Genomic DNA, 18,446 nt, shown 5'->3' with positions numbered 1-18,446 from the left:
CTCAAAACTAGTAATTCTTGCAGCTTGACAGAAGGTTGGAGGAAGCCTTTGAAATTACGTTCTGGGCGTGTAATAGAAACTCGGTTTAAAAAAAAACAAAACCTTATTGATTACTGACTAAAATGGACATTTTTTTCCCCCAGAGGGATTGATTGTGTAGATGGTACCTCAGGGGTTCAGGAGTATCTAGTGTGTAAGGTATATGCATAATCGTTGGCTACATCATCATGCTCCGTTTGGTGATTCTCCATTTCTTGTATCTCTTTAGTACCTTTAGTAGGGATGTGTATGAACATGCTTTATCAGGGGACTGTTAGTCCACAGACTTCATGAAAGTAGAGGAAGCAATTCCTCATTTCAATTTAAAACCAGACCCAGAGGGAATGTAAATTGGTGCAGCCACTATGGAAAACAGTATGGAGGTTCCTTTAAAAACTAAAGCTAGAGCTAGCATATGATGCAGCAATCCCACTCCTGGGCATATATCCAGAAAAGATGAAATCTCTAATTCGAAAAGACACATGCACCCCTATGTTCATAGCAGCACTATTTACAATAGCCAAGACATGGAAGCAACCTAAGTGTCCATCGACAGATGAATGGATAAAGAAGATGTGCTACATATATACCATTGAATATTACTCAGCCATAAAAAAGAATGAAATATTGCCATTGGCAGCAACATGGATGGACCTAGAGACTATCATACTAAGTGAAGTAAGTCGGACAGAGAAAGACAGATATTATATGATATCACTTACATGTGGAATCTAAAAATAATACAAATGAACTTATTTATAAAACAGAAACAGACTCACAGACATAGAAAACAAACTTATGATTACCAAAGGGGAAAGGTGTGGGGAGAGGGATAAAGTAGGAGTACAGGATTAACAGATACACAGTACTGTATACAAAATAGATAGACAACAAGGATTTACTGTATAGCCCAGGGAACTATATTCAATATCTTGTAATAACCTATAATGGAAAAGAATCTGAAAAAGATTATTTATATATGTGTGTGTATATATATAGTTATATATATATATATATATAAAACCTAGTCGCCTTGTTGTACACCTGAAACTAACACAATATTGTAAATCAGCTATAGTTTAAATAAAAAAAAAACCCAACTAGACCCAGAGGAAATTGAAAAGTTGGGGTTATTTTAGTACCTTGACCTATCAGCAGCTGAGACTTTAAAAAGTAAACAGTAATGTGTTTTTATTAGGTAAACAGTAATACGTATTTATAGGCAGAGCATGTTATTGCTGTGTCCATGTCTACATAAGCCTTAGAGGGGGTCAAAATTTTCCTCACTGAGAATGGTGATAGATCAGGATTCCCAGCATCCAGAGAATCAAGAGAGCCTTTGTATCAGGGCTTATTCATGACCGTGACTGTCTGTTGAGCCTGATTGTATACCAGGCACTGTGCTGAATGTTTCATGGGCGTGATCTCCTTGCGTCTCTCAACCCTGTGATGTGGATGCTATGATTATCCCTCTTTTGCAGGTGGTAAAACTGAGGCTCAGAGAGGTTTGTAACTTGCTCAAGGTCACAGAGCTAGCTAGTTGGTAACGGAGCCAGGAATCAAAACCCAGGCTGGCTGTTCCTGGAGCCAGCGCTGTTAGGAACCATGTTACATTGATATTGAAGAGCGCATGCATCCAGCTGCTGTGAATTGTTTGATACAGGAGCTTAACGCCTTGTGGTTTTGGATGATCTGCTGTGTGACCATTCTCCACACAACGGAATGACGCTTTGGAGATGACGGGTGGAGAGTGGTCGTTGGAGCACGCGGTGACGGGATGCAGGGGCGTTAAGTGTGGAAGGGCTCTGAGAGCGCTAGGCAGGTCCATCCGCCCTGCACGGCGAGGCTTCCCTGCAGGGATGATGGGAGGAAGAGCAGCTGTTGAGCTTCCCCTGAAGAGGCTGAAAGGGCATCTCTGTGCAGGTGAGAGCCCCACGTGAACAGAGGAGGGTTGCCTTCGTGCTTAGGAAAGTGCTTTTGAAATTGTGTTCTGGGGACTTCCCTGGTGGTCCAGTGGTAAAGAATCCGCCTTCCAATGCAGGCGACGCGGGTTCGATCCCTGGTCGGGGAATTAGGTTCCCACATGCCGTGGGGTGGCTAGGCTCGTGCGCCACAACTGTTGAGCTCGCGTGCCTCAGTGAGAGAGCCCGCGTGCCGCAACTACAGAGCCCACGCACCCTGGAGCCTGCGCGCCACAACTAGGGAGAGAAAAAACCTGCATGCCACCACTAGAGAGAAGCCCGCGTGCCGCAACGAAAGATCCCGCATGCCTCAACGAAGATCCCGCGTGCTGCAACTAAGACCCAAGGCAGCCAAAAAAAAAAAAAAAAAAAAAGAAATTGTGTTCTGGTTTAAAATCTCTGACCCAATTTTAAGTTAGTGGCACAGGCCAATAGTAACATTAGTCTAAAGACACAGACTGGGGCATTTTAAAATTTGCTTTAAATATATGAAGGCATCCCCCCCCCCCCTACAGATTTCATAAATCAAGGACTTTTGAAATAGAATCCCTCAGACTATGTGCTTTCTCTCTTTTTCTCCCACATCCTTTTTGGCATCGTCTGAACTTGGGAAGTTTTAGCCCCGAAATTCTCTCCTCTTCTGCGCTTTCACACACAATCGTGTAAGTCTTCCCACAAGCGTTCTGGGATTTAAGAGGATATTTTATAGCCTTAATTTTAGTTATCCTAAATAACTAACTCAGAAACTGAGATATTGTTAATTTTTTTTTTTTAATCCCCCCAACGTACAGCAAGTATGTGTATTTATTTTGAAAAGTAAATGAGAAGGGAGCCTGGGTCTTTAATGAGCGCTTCTGTGGGGACGTAGAGTGTCAGAAGGGCTTCGTGTGAGGCTGACTTTGCCCTGCACTGGAGCTAGGGCTGTGGGTCAGCCCTAACGGGGGTGGAAATGAAGCTGGTTTTTACAGCCACTCCGTGTGACATTAAAGGCGCATCTGTGTGTTGCATGTGAGTGTTTTGCTAATGAAGTGTGGTACCTTTAAATAAAGGTCACGGGCCTGACCTCTGTTGTGTGGGTTTCTTGTTTGTCAGGCTAGAGGCATTTTCTCATTTTCACAGTTCAGCCGAAAACAAAGACCTCCTTATCCGAGCAGGGCGCTATGCTCTTAAGAGCTGACATCAGCCTTTTCCCAGCAGGCATCATTTCTGCCTTAAGAGTCTTTGCAGAGAGCTCGGAAGGCAGAGAACCGTCCTGCTACTGGCGTTGTTCTGGCCAAATGACACACGGGGTGAAGAAATGCCAAGCGTGCCAACAGTCAAGGCAGCAGAATAAAGGACCGTCATCGCGTGTCTGTTCTCATCTGCTCTGGGGACCTCTGGGCTCTTCCGTATCACAGAGCTTATAGAAGTGGGACGAGAACCTTGAAAAAGGGGGACTTCTTTACTAGAGAGGCATTAAAGAACCTTTTGGGATCCATCAGAGAACTTTCATTAGCATTTGTAAAGACACTTTTTAAGACGACACACTAAGATGGAAAAAAAGAAAAAGAGTGTTTTTAGGTTGATGGATTAAGTCAAAGGCATTTGTTCAGAAGTTGAGGAAACAACACAACATAGGGTTTGGCCGGTTCCCCCTCCTGCCCTGATTCTCCAGGTGCCTCAGCCCTTTTTAGAGCGCTGTCTCCATGAAGGTGCATCTGTGCCGGGGACACAAACGGCAGCTATATTTACACACAGAGGATTAGTCTTGTTGCTTTGTGACCACACAGACCTCTTCGTGTTGCAGTATGGAGCCAGCCTGTTCTGAGAGCATATCAGGTGCTGTCACTTTAGTAGATCTGACTGAGGACCAGAAGGAGGACTGCTCAGAAGTGTGCTTCGTGTGAGTGTCAGTGGTTCTTTGATTTTCCTCTCGGGTCTTGCTTGTAAACCCACCGTCTCCTGTGCTACCAGCGGCTGGCACACGGTGAGGTGGCATCCAAGTCCCGCGTGCTATGTTTGGTGTAATTTTTGTTTCATGACTGCCAGTACTTTGGTCCCTTATCTTCTTTGCTAAATCTTTGGGTACACACACACACACACACACACACACACACTCATGCAGCACACATACTCTCTTCCTCTCTCCCTCTCTCTCCCTTTCCCTCTCCCTCCGTCTCTCTCTCTCTCTCTCTCTCTCTTTCTCTCTCTCTCGAAATTTCTCCACAGATTGTCTCCAAAGCATAATTAAAGAGCTCAGTGTTGCAGTAAGGGTTTGGGTCTGGCAGGAGCTAGAAACCTTGGCAAACAAGGGATCTGGATTCTGGATCCGAGCCTCCATGGCCCCAGCAGAGGCCCCGTGCACCGCAGACTAGAGGGGGATGGATTTCGCTACCGTGCTCTCCTCTGATTTCTCTGCCTCCTGCCTTGCTTTCCTTGAAGAGACCTAAGAATACAACTAACAGATCCACAGAGAAACCGGATCAGGGTCAAGTGGAAGCAACAAACCAACTCCTAGTTGGTCAGGTCGCTTTAGAAGCACGTCTGAGGCTGAACCCTCTTTGCTCCCCCAAACCTGTCCCTGTCGTTGAACCCGTCGAGGGAGGGTCGTGGGCTTTTCTAACTCATCGGAAGTCGTTTCCTTGTGACCACCAAGGTGACCCCTCAGGGGTGCAGGGCACTGCTGCCCGTCGAGTGCCTCAGGGCCCTCTTACCTCAAGATGCTCGAAGGACAGAGAGTGTTCCCCGGCCAGAGTTTGGGAAGCACCCAACCCGATCTCCTGAGTCTGCCTGTGTGGTTGGCGCCGGTCAGGCTCTGAGAGTCTGAGGTACAGAGACGTGGTTTAGCTCAGGGTTTCTCAAACGTAACTCGCCAGGGGATCCTCGGTTCCTTTCTCACGAGCCCTGTTAGCAATATTCCGGGGGGCATACTTGCCTAACAAAATGAGCATTTTATTTGGTTTCAAAATTCTATTATGAATGTGCAGACTCCCAAGGCTCTGGTGCCGTACAGCCTAGGTATGTGATGACAGGATTGTGTGATCCCTTGATTTGGGGCTGTAGGGTGCCAGGTTTCATGCTCAGGGCTTTCAGCGAAGTTCAGTGAGGCCAGAGAGGTTGAGGAAGCCCGGGGCCCCATTCTCCCTTGACCGTGTGCCCCTCACCTTCCTTCCTTACCCACCTCCTTCCCTCCGAGCTGTTTCTAGGGAGTGGGTTGTCTCCACTTCCGTATCCATTCCTCAGTCCAGTGCCGTGATCCGGACCATTAGCGTTAATGAAACTTCTCTCCCTCCCTCACTGGTGCCCTGCCGATCGCCAGATGCAGGGGGAACCTGATCCAGGTTATCTTATTTGACTTCCTGTTCCATGGAAGCCTCTTCTCCCTTGGTTTCCTTGGCCCCTTTCTTGCTTTCATTGGTTCCCCTCCTAGTTCTCTGGCTCCTCCATTCAGGATCTCTCAAAGGCTCATCATTAATCCATCCTCCAGGGCTCCGTCCTTCTCACTGCACAGACCCTGGAAAGAAGTCACACGCCAGCTCATGGCTTGAATTACCACTAGAGGTGGAGGGTTCCTAGATCTTTATGTCCGGCTGAGGCCAAACCTCCACACCCACAGAGCCGTCTGCCTTCCGGATAGTGTATGTGCCCCTCAGGCTCAGAGCTGCTCCACTGGACGTGACTTTATAGGCTCTTTCTCCTCCAGCACTTGCCCAGGTCTGTCCCCCATCTTCATGGCAGGGCAGCCGTCCATCTTTCCACTTGCCCTGAAGTCACCTCTCTCTTCTTCGATCTGGTCTCCCATGTGTACTCTATCTCTGCCCCCTGTTAAAACAGTCTGCTGAATCTTTTCCACGAAGCTCCTGGCCTCGGCCATGGCTTAGACCCCCATTCCCATGGCAGTGCCCTCCCTACTGGTCTTGGCACTTTAGTGCAGAAGAAGGTTTCTGAAGTCTTCCTCTCTGCTTGGAATTCTCCCACGGCTCCCAGTCAGCTCCAGGGAACCGTGAGCAGACCCCCACCTGCAGGAGCTTCTGTGCTGCCTGCTGAGGTGCCCCCCACTGCTGTCGGCTTCATCACTTTTCTTGCCTCCTTCTCTTGGCAAAGGGCGGTTCCTTCTGCTTCAAGGCAAACAGTTCTATGCATAGAATGATCACACTTTGCTGTCCCTTATTGTGTCTGTCCCACCGGGGCACCCAGCATAGTGCCCTATGCCTTCTAGGTGCTAAGTAAATGTTTCCATGAAAAATGTGCCACTCTGAGGGCACTGTCAATGCTCTTCCCTTTGGAAAGGATGGTAAGAATTGCTTTCTTTTTTTAAAAAAAAATTTTTATTTATTTATTTATTTATGGCTGTGACGGGGCTTAGTTGCCCCACGGCATGTGGGATCTTAGTTCCCCGACCAGGGATCGAACCCGCGTCTCCTGCATTTGAAGGCGGACTCCTAACCACTGGACCACCAGGGAAATCCCAAGAATTGCTTTCAAATATGCAATAAGCCCTGAGTGGCACCGCTTCCTATACGTCTGTTTTTTCTGTGTAGGCCTGATGTTTCATTCAGGGAACCCCTGGAACAGAGAATCGCACCGCCACCACTTGTCCTGCCTTTCTCCCCGGACCCCTGTTCCCCCCAAACAGAAACAGGCAAATCCCTAGTCCCTGGGCACATGCACGCTTAATAATGTGAATCACTGGCTCTGCCTGAGATGCTGGCTTTGGGTCAAATGCTCTTATCCCAGTGCTGACCCTGAGTAATAAGCCTTCAGAGTTTACTGTATGAATGAATTTTCCCCCGCTCCCCCCTCTGTTTATATTTCTTCCTGTGCGTCTTGCTCTGATCCCAGTGTGAGCATCAGGTAAGGTGTATAGAAATGAGAAATCCAGTTCAGGTGGGTGCACCTCACAGGTCAGAGGGATGGCCAGACACTTGTGGGTGTAAAGAATAGTTCTGTCCACGCTAGAAAAGCCAACAGATCTCTGCTCGGGTGTTTATTACTTCTGGAGTTTTTCAAATCTACCTAAAAAGTTCTCAAAGCCAAAGCGTTTTTCAGCCGTCTCATAATAGAGCTGTGGTGTGTATTTTATTTGTGTGCGACCACTTTGGGTGCTAGCTCTAGGGCAAGTTATGTCAAGTGACCGCAGTGCAGAGGCTCCGTGTTCTAACCGTGTAACACGGGTACATGGTGCTGATGCCCTGTGGCTCTGTGATCGGCATGTATTTCTTGAGAGCCTCCGTGGAGGGCACGGCAACGTTCGCTGATGGGCAATGGCTCTGGCTCATTTTTGACAGTAAGATAAAATCCAGGTTATGTAGGGTGACCTTCAGGCACTTTGGTGACCTGTCCTAAACTCCCTTTCCCAGAATTATTCTCAGTAGATGGCCCTCTTGGACTATCAATTGTCAAAAGCCTCCTTTACCATGATTATGTTAAAAAGAAGTTATCTGAATCCCCGCCATTATACGCCTTTGAGCAAGCTCCACATGGTGTGAGAAGCGATTCTCCCCCAACTTACGGTGGGCAGTCTGGGTCGTTCACCTGCTTTGGAACTTCCATTCTGAGGCTAATATTTGAAACCAGCATTTTCACTGCCCGGGGCATCTTCATGTGTGCGGTGTGGCCCTCGCCATCTCCCAGGTTCCTCTTCACACCCCCTGTGTCAGGGTTCCCAGCCTCCCTGGTTGCCTGTACTTTAAATCTTTCTAAACGTGCCACCAAATTTGGTGAGCGTCTGACCTGCCATCCTCCCCAACATTTCATTTGGGGAAAAGTTCAGATCTACAGAAACATTAAACAACTGGTACCACGAGCACCCACATATCGTTCACTAGCTTCACTAGTTGTGAATATTCTGCCACATTTGCTTTCTCTTTTGTACGTGTCGTAGACAGTGATGCGATCTAACATAGTACCTGTGTTCACATTCGAGAATGCCCTCTATGGATGTTTTCCTTTACATTCAGGGTGCAGTTAGGAGCCACACATTGCATTTTGTTGTTGTGCCTCCCAGTGATCTTTGATCTAGGAGAGCTTTCCCCATGCTGCCGGGTGGATGGTGGTGGCGTTGGGGGACGAGGGAGGCGGGGTCCCAGGCTGGGGCGGCCCTGATGTCACTCCTTGGGAAAGTCGCCCTTTGGAACCAGCCAGACCGACAGCAGGGGCCTGTCCACACTGGGAGGGATGACGTTGTACGTGATAAATAAAGCACGTATTCAGGATGTGCGTGTGGTTGTTACGTGGGGGGAAGGGTGAGTTCAGAAATGGACAAGGCAGAGGGAGAGAAGTCAAGTTGAAGGAGGAGATGAAGCGATTGGAACAGGATGTGGCTGAGCTGTAAGGAACAGATGTAAATGTCCCTGCCTGCTCCGAGATAACTCATCAGCTTTTCATATATTTTTATCGCTGCCCCAAAGGCTCATTTCTGTTTCTAGCCAACAATCCCAGTGGTTTTACTTACAAAAAAAAAAAAAAAAAGCAACAACCCAGCACCTTCCCTCATTCGTGGCAAAGGTGGGGCGTTGCCCTACTCTCCTCCTCCCTAAACCTGCAAAACTCTAATAGACCGCTTTCCTGTGAGACCCCCGGTTTCTTAGATATAATTGATTCGAAGCTCAGGTGAAGTCTCTTAACTGTGAAAACTGGTAGCATTTGGGGGAGTGGAGGGAGGGTTCTTCTAATTTTCAGTAGCGAATTTGATGTCTAATAAAACCGACCTAAGAATTTCTGAGACTCGATGTTAACTCCTTGCGGGTGCCATGATGGAGACCTAGACAGTGGCTGTGGGGTTTCTCACCCGAACTGGGAGCGCCTGGTGGGCTGGGTGGGTGGCAGGGTCTCCCAGGCGGGCATCTTGCCCCGGTGTGGGGCTGGGGGCAGGGGGTGCCTTCCTCCTCCTGTTGCCCAGATCCCGGGACGCCTTATTTTTTACTTTTTGAGCATTGGTTGTTTGACTCTTGTTTCATTTCCAAGAAATGTAGCAGAGTATCCTTCCAGTAAATTCCCCCACTTGGCCTAAGCTAGCAGGCCTTGTTTTATGTTGCTTGTGACCAAAAGAACTTGTTAACAAATACAGATACTGGGGCTGTTTACAATGTTTCACTATTATTTGTGATACTTCTGGGGCTGTCTCTGTACATCCATTCTTGTTCACATCTCGCATTCCCCCTGTTTCTAGAAGTGGAATTTCTGGGTCGGAAGGTGCCCAGTTCTGCTTCTGTGCATCCTGTCAGCTCGTCTCTAGTAGGTTAGCTGACTGACATTCCACTGGCAACTCTATACATGTGCCTGTCACCCACAGCATCACAAAGGTGACTGTTAATGTGTATTTAATTTTTGCAGGTTTCATAGGAGAATCATTGTGGTAACTTGTCTTTTTTTTTTTTTTCTTTCTGCTACTAGGAAACTTGAATGGTCTTTTCATATTTTCATTGACGATTTGGATTTCTTCTTTTGTGACTGTTTCTATCTTCTTTTTAAAAAAATTTAGGGCATTCATCTTCTTTCTATTGCTGTGTTATAACTCTGCTTATTAAGGACCCTCCATCAGATGAGTTAGGAAAATAACCACTTGCCTAATTTGTTATTTGCTTTTCAACTTTACTGTGTTTTTGAAATACAGATTCTTTAAAATTTGGAAGTGGTCGAATCATTAAACCTTTTCTTTAATGGAAAAGGCTTCTAAAGTGTACTAGAAGGGAGCAAAATGTGCTGCCTAGTACCTTGGGACACACGCCTAGGCTGTGTGTGTTGACGGTGGGATAATTGTATGTGCTTAATACATGTTAGTTGTGCAATGAAGAGATGTATATTGTGTGTACGTTGCTTCATTCCTTCACTTACCCAGCACTTCCTGGGTGCCTGCTTCTCTGGTGGCATTCGGTGGGGGGGATGAGGGTGGGCGTGGAGGAGCCCTCCCGGGCCTGAGGAAGTTTTGGGGGCGGCGATGTGCAGGGCAGAGCCCCAGGAACGGGGGCCCTGCCACCCCCCACCCCTGCCAGCGTTTCTGGATTGTCTGCTTATTCTCCCCTCCCCCTTCGAGGACATTTTCCACAGTTGCACTGAGCATCCTGAGTGGGCAGAGGGCTTTTGGTGTTTGTTTTAATGGTCTCTTGTTGGGTACCATCAGCAAGCTCTGAAATCAAACGTTTCAATTCTGGTTTTATTTAACCATTTTACCAGATGTTTCCTGTGGTTTGATAGATGTACCATTTACTTGAAAGTTACACTCCTGAGAGTTTGAATGTTATGGACACCGTTGCTATAGACAATGATTCGGTCAGGGCAGGATCTGGGAGACAACTTTCGCATCATTTTGGGGTTGAAGATGTGTTTTTCCCCAGAACAGTAATGCCATCTTCATCATCAGCTTTTATCTTCTCTGTTACCGTTCTGATCTCTAGTTTATAAGAGACTGTAACCGGTTGCTCGGAATTTATTGCCCTAAACACCACTGTGCCGCCGCGGGTAGTACTTTCTGAAAGCAGCTGGACCCGGGTACATCTAGGTTTTGTCTGTAAAACTCACCTGGGTCGAAAAGAACTCAGGTAGCGGGCAGGCGAAAGTTCGAATTGGCCAGAAATGGGACTGAGGCTGTCTCCTGAGGGCTCCCTGATGCTGGGCGGGGTGAGAAAGCTGCAGACGTGGCATCTTTTGCACCCACCCCAGGCCTGCGGAGACAGACCCGGGACCGCGGTGGCACCTTTACCGTCCCCGGCTCTCTGCGGCCTGAGCCCCCGCAGAGCGGAGCCTCTCAGCCAGGCTTCTGCCGGCGGGAGGAAAGCAGAAGGAAGTCGCTCCCGACCAGGCACGAGGGAACCTGGGGCATTTCGACCCTCCTGCCGTGGGGGGGGTGGGGGAGGGGGACCGTGCGGGGTGGCGCTGCTCCTCGCCCCCCCACCCCCAGCAGCCCGCCGCCGGCCTCTCTGGGTTCTGCTGGGCCTCGATTTAGAGAGTTTTATAAAAGCCTGATGTTCTGGCAGACGGGGAGACAAAGAAAGAGGAAATGGCATGCTGTCCTCCTGACAGCGGATCTCTTTTCTCACGGACTGGGACCGTAACGATGCGTGTCGCCTTCTGGCAGGAAAGCCTCTGTGAACGAACCTCGGCCCGGCCCGGCCCCCGAGCCTGGCCCTCGCGCGCGGGCGGCGGCCCTCACCTTGCCGCCTCCCCCGGCCGGGGACTTTTATTCTGACGAGCCTCCCGCCCAACCAGTTTTGCGCCTGGACCGCCTGCCAAGTTTGGGAGGCCCAAGGCTTTCTTGTGGGAGGACGCTGGGCTGTCTTCATGCTCTTTGGCAATGATTAAAGTGAGGTTAGTACCAAAAACTCTTTCATTTTATTCCCTTATCCTTGCTTTTGCAAACCAGATGGCAACCCTGTATTTTCAGCTGTAATTAATTTAAACTCTGCGGCAGCAAGGCTGGGAGAGGCGGCACTGCCTGTGCTCAGAAGGGCAGCAGTGACTTTCCTGCTCATCTCTCTCCCCTCACCAGGCGGCCCCTTGTCCCAATCAGATCCCCGTCGTATCCGGTTTCTTCTGCGAGGGGCCTGGAGAGAGAGGGCTCTTAAAGGGGCCGCAGCCCCGCCGCTGTGAGCCGAGGGGTTAACGCACATGGGTAATTGTTGCCTTAATGGGGTGGAAGCAGCCAGGTTCCAGGTGACCGCTGACCTGCTGTTGCCGGGCCCGGGCCATCACTTGACCGACTGCAGACAATGATGCATAGTTGGTGAGGCTGCAGCTTCGGGGAGGACAGGGTGCTTTTTCTTCCCACTCAGTTCAGCCGCCAGGATCGCCTCCAGAAGGGGGTACGTTTTATGTTTAACATTTATTCTTAAAGAAAATGACAAGGCAAATAAAAGCACTTGGGCACAATTGAAGTCTGGAGGTTCCGACCTCAGCTGTGTGACCACTGCCCTCCGTGGAGAGGGTGCTGGAGGCCCTCCTCTGTGAGTTGCTTTAAGGCATGGGACCCACTGGAGAGGAGGCCCCTCCACAGGCCTCAGGACATGGGGCTCTTGTCCCGTCTCTCGGGAACTTGCCACGTAACTCGGCAGCAGCGAGCAGCCTCGTCCCTCCTGGCCCTGAAAGGAAGCTGAGGTTCAGATGCAGACCGAGAGGTCGCCGGCCCGGGAGCCGGTGTCCAGGCGCCCTCACCTGTCCGCACGGCAGGCCATTTGAGGGCCACACTTGCGGGGCAGCGAGGAGGGGCTGCAGATTGAGGCAGATCTGTTAACAATGACATGTGTGCGGGACACTCTGTAGAACTGTACGCTGATGTCACACAAATGGTAGCTATTACTGTTCTTAACACTAGCCATCCTTAGATGGCTTGAAGTCATTTTCAGAGGCCCATAGTGAGAAATGAGAACCGCAAATGTGTAGCTTGTGAGTCTCCAAATGCTCCCTGGCGCTGACCACACCCCTGACTGCAGTCCCCGAGTGTGTGCCTGGAGCTGCAGGGTTGGGTGAGCTGGTGATGGATGGGGTTTGTTTATTTACCTTTTTACGTCAAATGCTTACATTATTCTTCAGCATTTCGCTCATGAACCACTTGGACTGTGTTTACAGAGACTTGAGTTTGTGTTGTTGTTGTGAGCCAGACCTATCCTTTCGGAAACCTATCATTTTTCTTGAGTAGAGAGGGACATTTACTACCAATGATTTGTCAAAACGCCTAAGGACTGAGAATTAAACACAGAATTACTATGTGATCCAGCAAGTCCACACGTGGGTGTAGACCCACAAGAAGTGAAGGCAGGGACCTGAAACCGGTATCTGTACACCTGCCCGTGTTCACAGAAGCATGATTCATGGCAGCTGGAAGGTGGGAGCAACCCAGTGCCCGTCAAGGAATTAATAGATCCATACCATGGATTATTATTCAGCCTTAAAAAAGGAACGTGCGGTTCTGGCACCTGCCACCGCATGGATGAACCTTGAAGACATTATGCAGAGTGAAATGTGCCAGTCACAAAAGCACAAAGAGCGTGTGATTCTTCCTGAATGAGTGTCACATTCGTAGAAGCGGTGAAGAGAATGTGGTTGCCAGGTGATGAGGGAGGGAGAACGGGGAGTTCGTATTTAATGGGTACAGGGTTTCACTTCGGAAAGATGAAAAATTTCTCGTTATGATATGGGTGGTGGAGATGGTTGCACAACAGTGTGAATGTGTTTAATGCCACTGAACTGTATATTTTCAAATGACTAAAATGGTAAATTTTATGTGTATTTTGCCACAGTTTTTAAAAAAGATTTAAAAACCTTCCAAAGACTAATGATTAACTTTTGGTTCAATTGAATAAACAATAACGAATCTATTATGTGTTCAGCCTTCGTATTCCGTGCTCGGCTGGGATGAACAGTGTGTCAAGAGGGGGTAAGAACTTGAAGGACAGACGTTCAGCTCTCAGGATGTGACATTTGGGGCCTCATGGTGGGGAGTGGCAATGTGAGGACTCTGGGGCGTGGTCATTTTAATTTAAAGGGTGGTTGGGAGTCACCATTGCCATTTGGTGTGGGAGGTGCTTGTGAAAAGGAAAGGGGTGTGTCACTTGAGGTATTTGGGGATGGCAGTCCTGGATTCTCCAAAGACATTTTTAGAATCATCCACTCAGGAGTTTGCGGGGGAGATGCTATTTCAGTGTTGAACAGTCATGAGGTTCCCCTGGGTTCCTTTTCCAGGTCCCAGGTTTGGGATTAAATATGATTTTAATAGCCAGATGTTAGTGACGTTACAGTAAAACTAAGCAGACACTATAGGGAAAGTCAGTTCTGAATCCTCTGAAGAGTTTGAAAATAAGAATATTTGTCAAGAAATGCATTTTTGTAACTTGGAAAATGAAGTAAGCCATCAGTATTGGTTTTTTTAGCTCCCTTGGGAACTTTGCTTCAAGAATAGAGATTGGTTGGTAATTTGCCTATCAGTTGCCAATACATTAGTAGCCTTTCTAAGCACCGGAGAGTCCTCGAAATAAATTAAAGAAATTCAGATCATGTTCTTATCCTGTAATCTAAGTAAAGAGAAACAATGGCTTAGCTAACCTTTTCCTCTAGTTTTCGAAAAGATGGAGTTCAGCCCAGACCACACGGATGCTGAGGGAGGGAATTAATGCAATACATAATGTGCTCTCAGATGGAAGGTCCTGAAGGCCCTTTAATAATGATAATTTTATTATTAATAATCATAATAACTAATAATTTAATAGTAACAGTAGTAACTATTTTAAAGAATATTTGGTAGATGCCTCAGTATCTTCTATTAAATGAATATTTAATTACTTTATATACTCAATACTTAAATTCTCAAACTTTTTAATATAGTTTTGTAGTAATTTAATTCAGTAAGTAATTTAATTTTGCCTGCAAAGTTTCTGATGTCAGTCAGGGTAGGTGGGTGGTTTTAAAAGAAAAACTTGCTTTCTAATTTTTGTTCAGTGTAGAATGAATATGTTGAATTAGAGCTTATCCTCTATTGTCAAGAAGTCCACGGCTCCAAAATATACAAACAGCTCATGCAGCTCTGTATCAAAAAAAACAAACAACCCAATCAAAAAATGGGCAGAAGATCTAAATAGACATTTCTCCAAAGAAGACATACAGATAGATGGCCAAAAAGCACATGAAAAGATGCTCAACATCACTAATATCAGAGAAATGTAAATCAAAACTACAATGAGGTATCACCTTGCATCATTCAGAATGGCCATCATCAAAAAGTCTAAAACCGAATGCTGGAGAGGGTGTGGAGAAAAGGGAACCCTCCTACACTGTTGGTGGGAATGTAATCTGGTAACAGCCACTGTGGAAAACAATATGGAGATTCCTTAAAAAACTAAAAATAGAACTACCATATGATCCAGCAATCCCACTCCTGGGCATGTATCTGGAGAAAACCATAATTCAAAAAGACACATACACCCCAACGTTGATTGCAGCACTGTTTACAATTGCCAAGATATGGAAGCAACCAAAATATCCTTCGACGGATGAATGGATAAAGGAGATGTGGTACATATATACAATGGAATATTACTCAGCCATAAAAAAAGAACAAAATAATGCCATCTGCAGCAACATGGATGGACCTAGAGATGATCATACTAAGTGAAGTAAGTCAGAGAAAGACAAATACATGATATCACTCATATGTGGAATCTAATTTTTAAAAAATTGGTACCAATTAACTTACTTACAAAACAGAAACAGACTTACAGATATCGAAAACTAACTTATGGTTACCAAAGGGGGAACATGGGTAAGGGGGAGGGATAAATCAGGAGCTTAGGATGAACACAGACACACTAATATATATGAGATAGATAACCAACAAGGACCTACTGTACAGCACAGGGAATGCTACTCAGTATTCTGTGATAACCTATATATATGTTTAACTGAATCACTTTGCTGTATACCTGCAACTAACACAACATTATAAATCAACTATACTGCAATAAAATTAAAATTAAAAAAATAAAGAAGTCCACAGAATAATTTGGAACTGGTTACCGCCACCATTGGGGCTGGACGCTGGGAAGGTACTTGCATTCAGGTGTAGGAACGCGACTATGTGGGTATGTGAAGGGCAGGAGGGAATTGCAGCAAACCAAATAGCACAGGGAGGAAATGTGCTGCTCTGTCTTTGGCAGGCATTCGCATGTGATGCAGACGTGTGCAGTAACTCATTTATCTCTCTCTTTAGCCAATACAGGGTCACAAGTATAGCTGAATTAAATTAAAAAAAAAAAAAAAAAGAGTAGGAGGATTTTAGGAGACTACACATTACTATGGGACCAGGCTGCTGGCAGAACTGTTGTGTCTTGGGTCGTGCTGTTCCGGGTGGAGTCCTAGTTGACTACAGGTCTCAGAATCATCCTGATTTTGATATTCTATTCTGTTGACCTTGTTTCTTATTAGACCTTCTGCACTGACTTTTGGTTTAAAATGTGCTACGTAAATTGAAGAGAGTTATCTTTTCTTGTGCGCTCTGTTCTTTAGATGTCCTCTGGAGTATTATACCTAGTTCTGGGTACCACACTTAAAGATGGATGTTACTTTGGAGAGTGCGTGGAGGTGGGTGACAGGATGGTAAGGTGTTAGGATGATATTAGGGTCATTGGGAGGGATTCTTGTTGGGTGAAGAGAATTCTAGGCATGGCAGGGCTGACACAGAAGCAGTTTTCCAGTAGCTGGAAGAAGAAATAGACTTCGTTGAATTTTTCCAAAGAGTAGACCGTCAATCAAAGAATCGTACTGGAACGTCGATAGTAGGGGAGGGCCTTTCATCGAACCCTTCCAGGAGTTGAGTGAATTGCGTGGAAGGGGAGTAAGCCAGCGCCCTACCCTGGGGGTGTGTGAGAAGCAGCCGCAGGGCGTCATGTGAGGACGCCGATGTTCGCAGCCCCCTCTGGGGTTCACAGACGACCCAGCACGAAGCTCTCTTCCTGTGAGTAGGACAAAGCATCCACTCTCTTCACTAAACAGTGTGTAATGGCTTCCAGCGATTTGTCACAGAATGTGGAGTAAAAGCTAAGAGTGAGCCTTCGGGAGAATTTGAATGGAATCAGAAAGCGGGCCTGGTCCCCACCCAGAAGAAGGGAGCGGAAATGACACTGGAGGTGTTTGCAGACCACTCCTTCCTGGTGGCCTTGCGGGGGCTGGGATTGGTTCTCCAGTGACCCTTGGGCCAGATGCCGCCCTGAAGCTTCATAGGTTCCTGTCTTATTCAGACCAGTTGGTGCTGCTTTTTGGTCGGTTCATTCATGAGTCAGATACTGTGTGTCCGGCACTGTTCTCCACGCTGACTCGTGGGGGCTTCGGAGCAGGGCGCTGGGCAGGAGGTCCGTGGGTCTCAATGCAGGCATGTCTGGAAGGGCCACCGTGTCTCCGCTGTGAGTCCCGGGCTGGTGGATGGCTTGGAAGGCGAGTGCACCTGCCTTTCTCCTGCCTGAGCAGTTGGCTCCACGCTCCACATTTCCAGCATAAGGAAGGCTTTGTCAGGGGATCTTAGATTCGGGCTGAGGGCTGTGTGTGGGTGCGGGGAGCTGCCGCCTTGACCCCAGCAAAGCTGCTGCAGACACCATCCATTTAAAAGCCGCTCTGGGACTTCCCTGGTGGCGCAGTGGTTAAGAATCCGCCTGCCAATGCAGGGGACGTGGGTTTGAGTCCTGGTCCGGGAAGATCCCACATGTCGCGGAGCAGCTAAGCCTGTGCGCCACAACTACTGAGCCTGTGCTCTAGAGCCCGCGAGCCACAACTACTGAGCCTGAGCGCCACAACTACTGAAGCCCGTGCGCCTAGAGCCCGTGCTCCGCAACAAGAGAAGCCACCGCAGTGGGAAGCCCACGCACCACAACGAAGAGTAGCCCCCGCTCGCCGCAACTAGAGAAAGCCCGCGCGCAGCAACGAAGACCCAACGCAGCCCAAAAAAATTAAAATATAAATAAATAAATAAATTTATTTTAAAAAAAAACCCACTCTGGACCGTCTCTGTGGGCAGATCCCTCAGCGGCACCCCTTTCTCCCTCACCCAGCCGTCCCAAGTGGTTGGATAGCCAAGCAGAGCAGTGCTGCAGTGATACCTCTGCTGCTGTGCGGCGGGACAGACGAGCTGCCCCAGGTTTGTGTGCGTTGCAGACACTGTAGCTGTTGTGCAGAAGGAGAGACATGATGTTTCTATCCCTTCTCTGGTGCAAGGACTTCGATGCCAAAAACAGGAGAGTGGTTGTATTTTTTTTTTATATCATTCATCGAGAGGATACATAATGACAAAAATGACTTACACGTTTAGTAGCAGTAGGAATTTTAAATTAATTTGTATTTTATTAGTCTCAGCAACATCTCCATTCATTTGCAATGAGTGAGTGTACACGTGTGGCCCACGTGATCCGTTGAGTCCATAAGCAGAGCTCAGGCTGCACGTGGTCCCGTGCTGCTTCCGCCGCCCGCGGGTGGATGCCCGCCGCTCTCATGGCAGCCGTGGCCCACCCAGGTTGGGGGAGGAGGGGCGGGGGGCTTTCCCCGTCGCCTTCTCAGGGTTGACCTCTTTTCTAAAACTTCGGTTTCTCCTCTTGTCTCAGCTAATGGTGGAAAACATGCACAGACTGTCCTAGTCGAAGAAAACTAGTCCCTTATTTTCATAGAGTTGAGCTGTTGGGAGAGGGGCTCCGGGTGGTGGTCCGACATCACGGGTCTCGCCCTCTCTGGGCAGCAGGTTGGGGAGCCCTGACTCCCCAAGCAAAGCAGGCCCGAGTGCTGGCCCTGTTCTCGGGGCCGGAGCGCAGCATCTGGCTGCCTGGCCTCGGGGCCCACTGCAAGGAGAAGGGAAAGCAGAGGCCGAGCAGATGACCAGGGAGGAAACTGAAACACGAGGGGAAGCGGGCCCAGCACCGGCAGCCGCTGAGCCAGCTGAGGAGCCTCAGCACAGGACAGACGGGCCTGCAGCGGGGCATCACATCCCGAAATAACGTTTAT

General features: G+C 48.0%; 1 protein-coding gene across 5 annotated transcripts in view; it reads left to right on the top strand.

Annotated features, from left to right (window-relative positions):
* The window catches only part of VGLL4 (vestigial like family member 4), a 153,072-nt gene that overhangs the window by 120,262 nt on the left and 14,364 nt on the right, over positions 1-18,446 (top strand). Inside the window, exon 1 of one of the 5 annotated variants that reach the window (XM_061197277.1) lies at positions 11,209-11,285. The exons of the other annotated variants lie outside the window; for them this stretch is intronic. Coding sequence (XP_061053260.1) covers positions 11,272-11,285 — 14 coding nt within the window. The 5' untranslated portion in view covers positions 11,209-11,271. Of the gene's footprint in view, positions 1-11,208; positions 11,286-18,446 lie in introns of those variants that run through there. 5 annotated transcript variants of the gene reach the window in all.

The sequence above is a fragment of the Eubalaena glacialis genome, chromosome 7 (genome assembly GCF_028564815.1).
Source record: "Eubalaena glacialis isolate mEubGla1 chromosome 7, mEubGla1.1.hap2.+ XY, whole genome shotgun sequence".
In the NCBI taxonomy this organism is placed as follows: domain Eukaryota; kingdom Metazoa; phylum Chordata; class Mammalia; order Artiodactyla; family Balaenidae; genus Eubalaena; species Eubalaena glacialis.
This window is presented reverse-complemented; position numbering and strand designations above follow the sequence as displayed.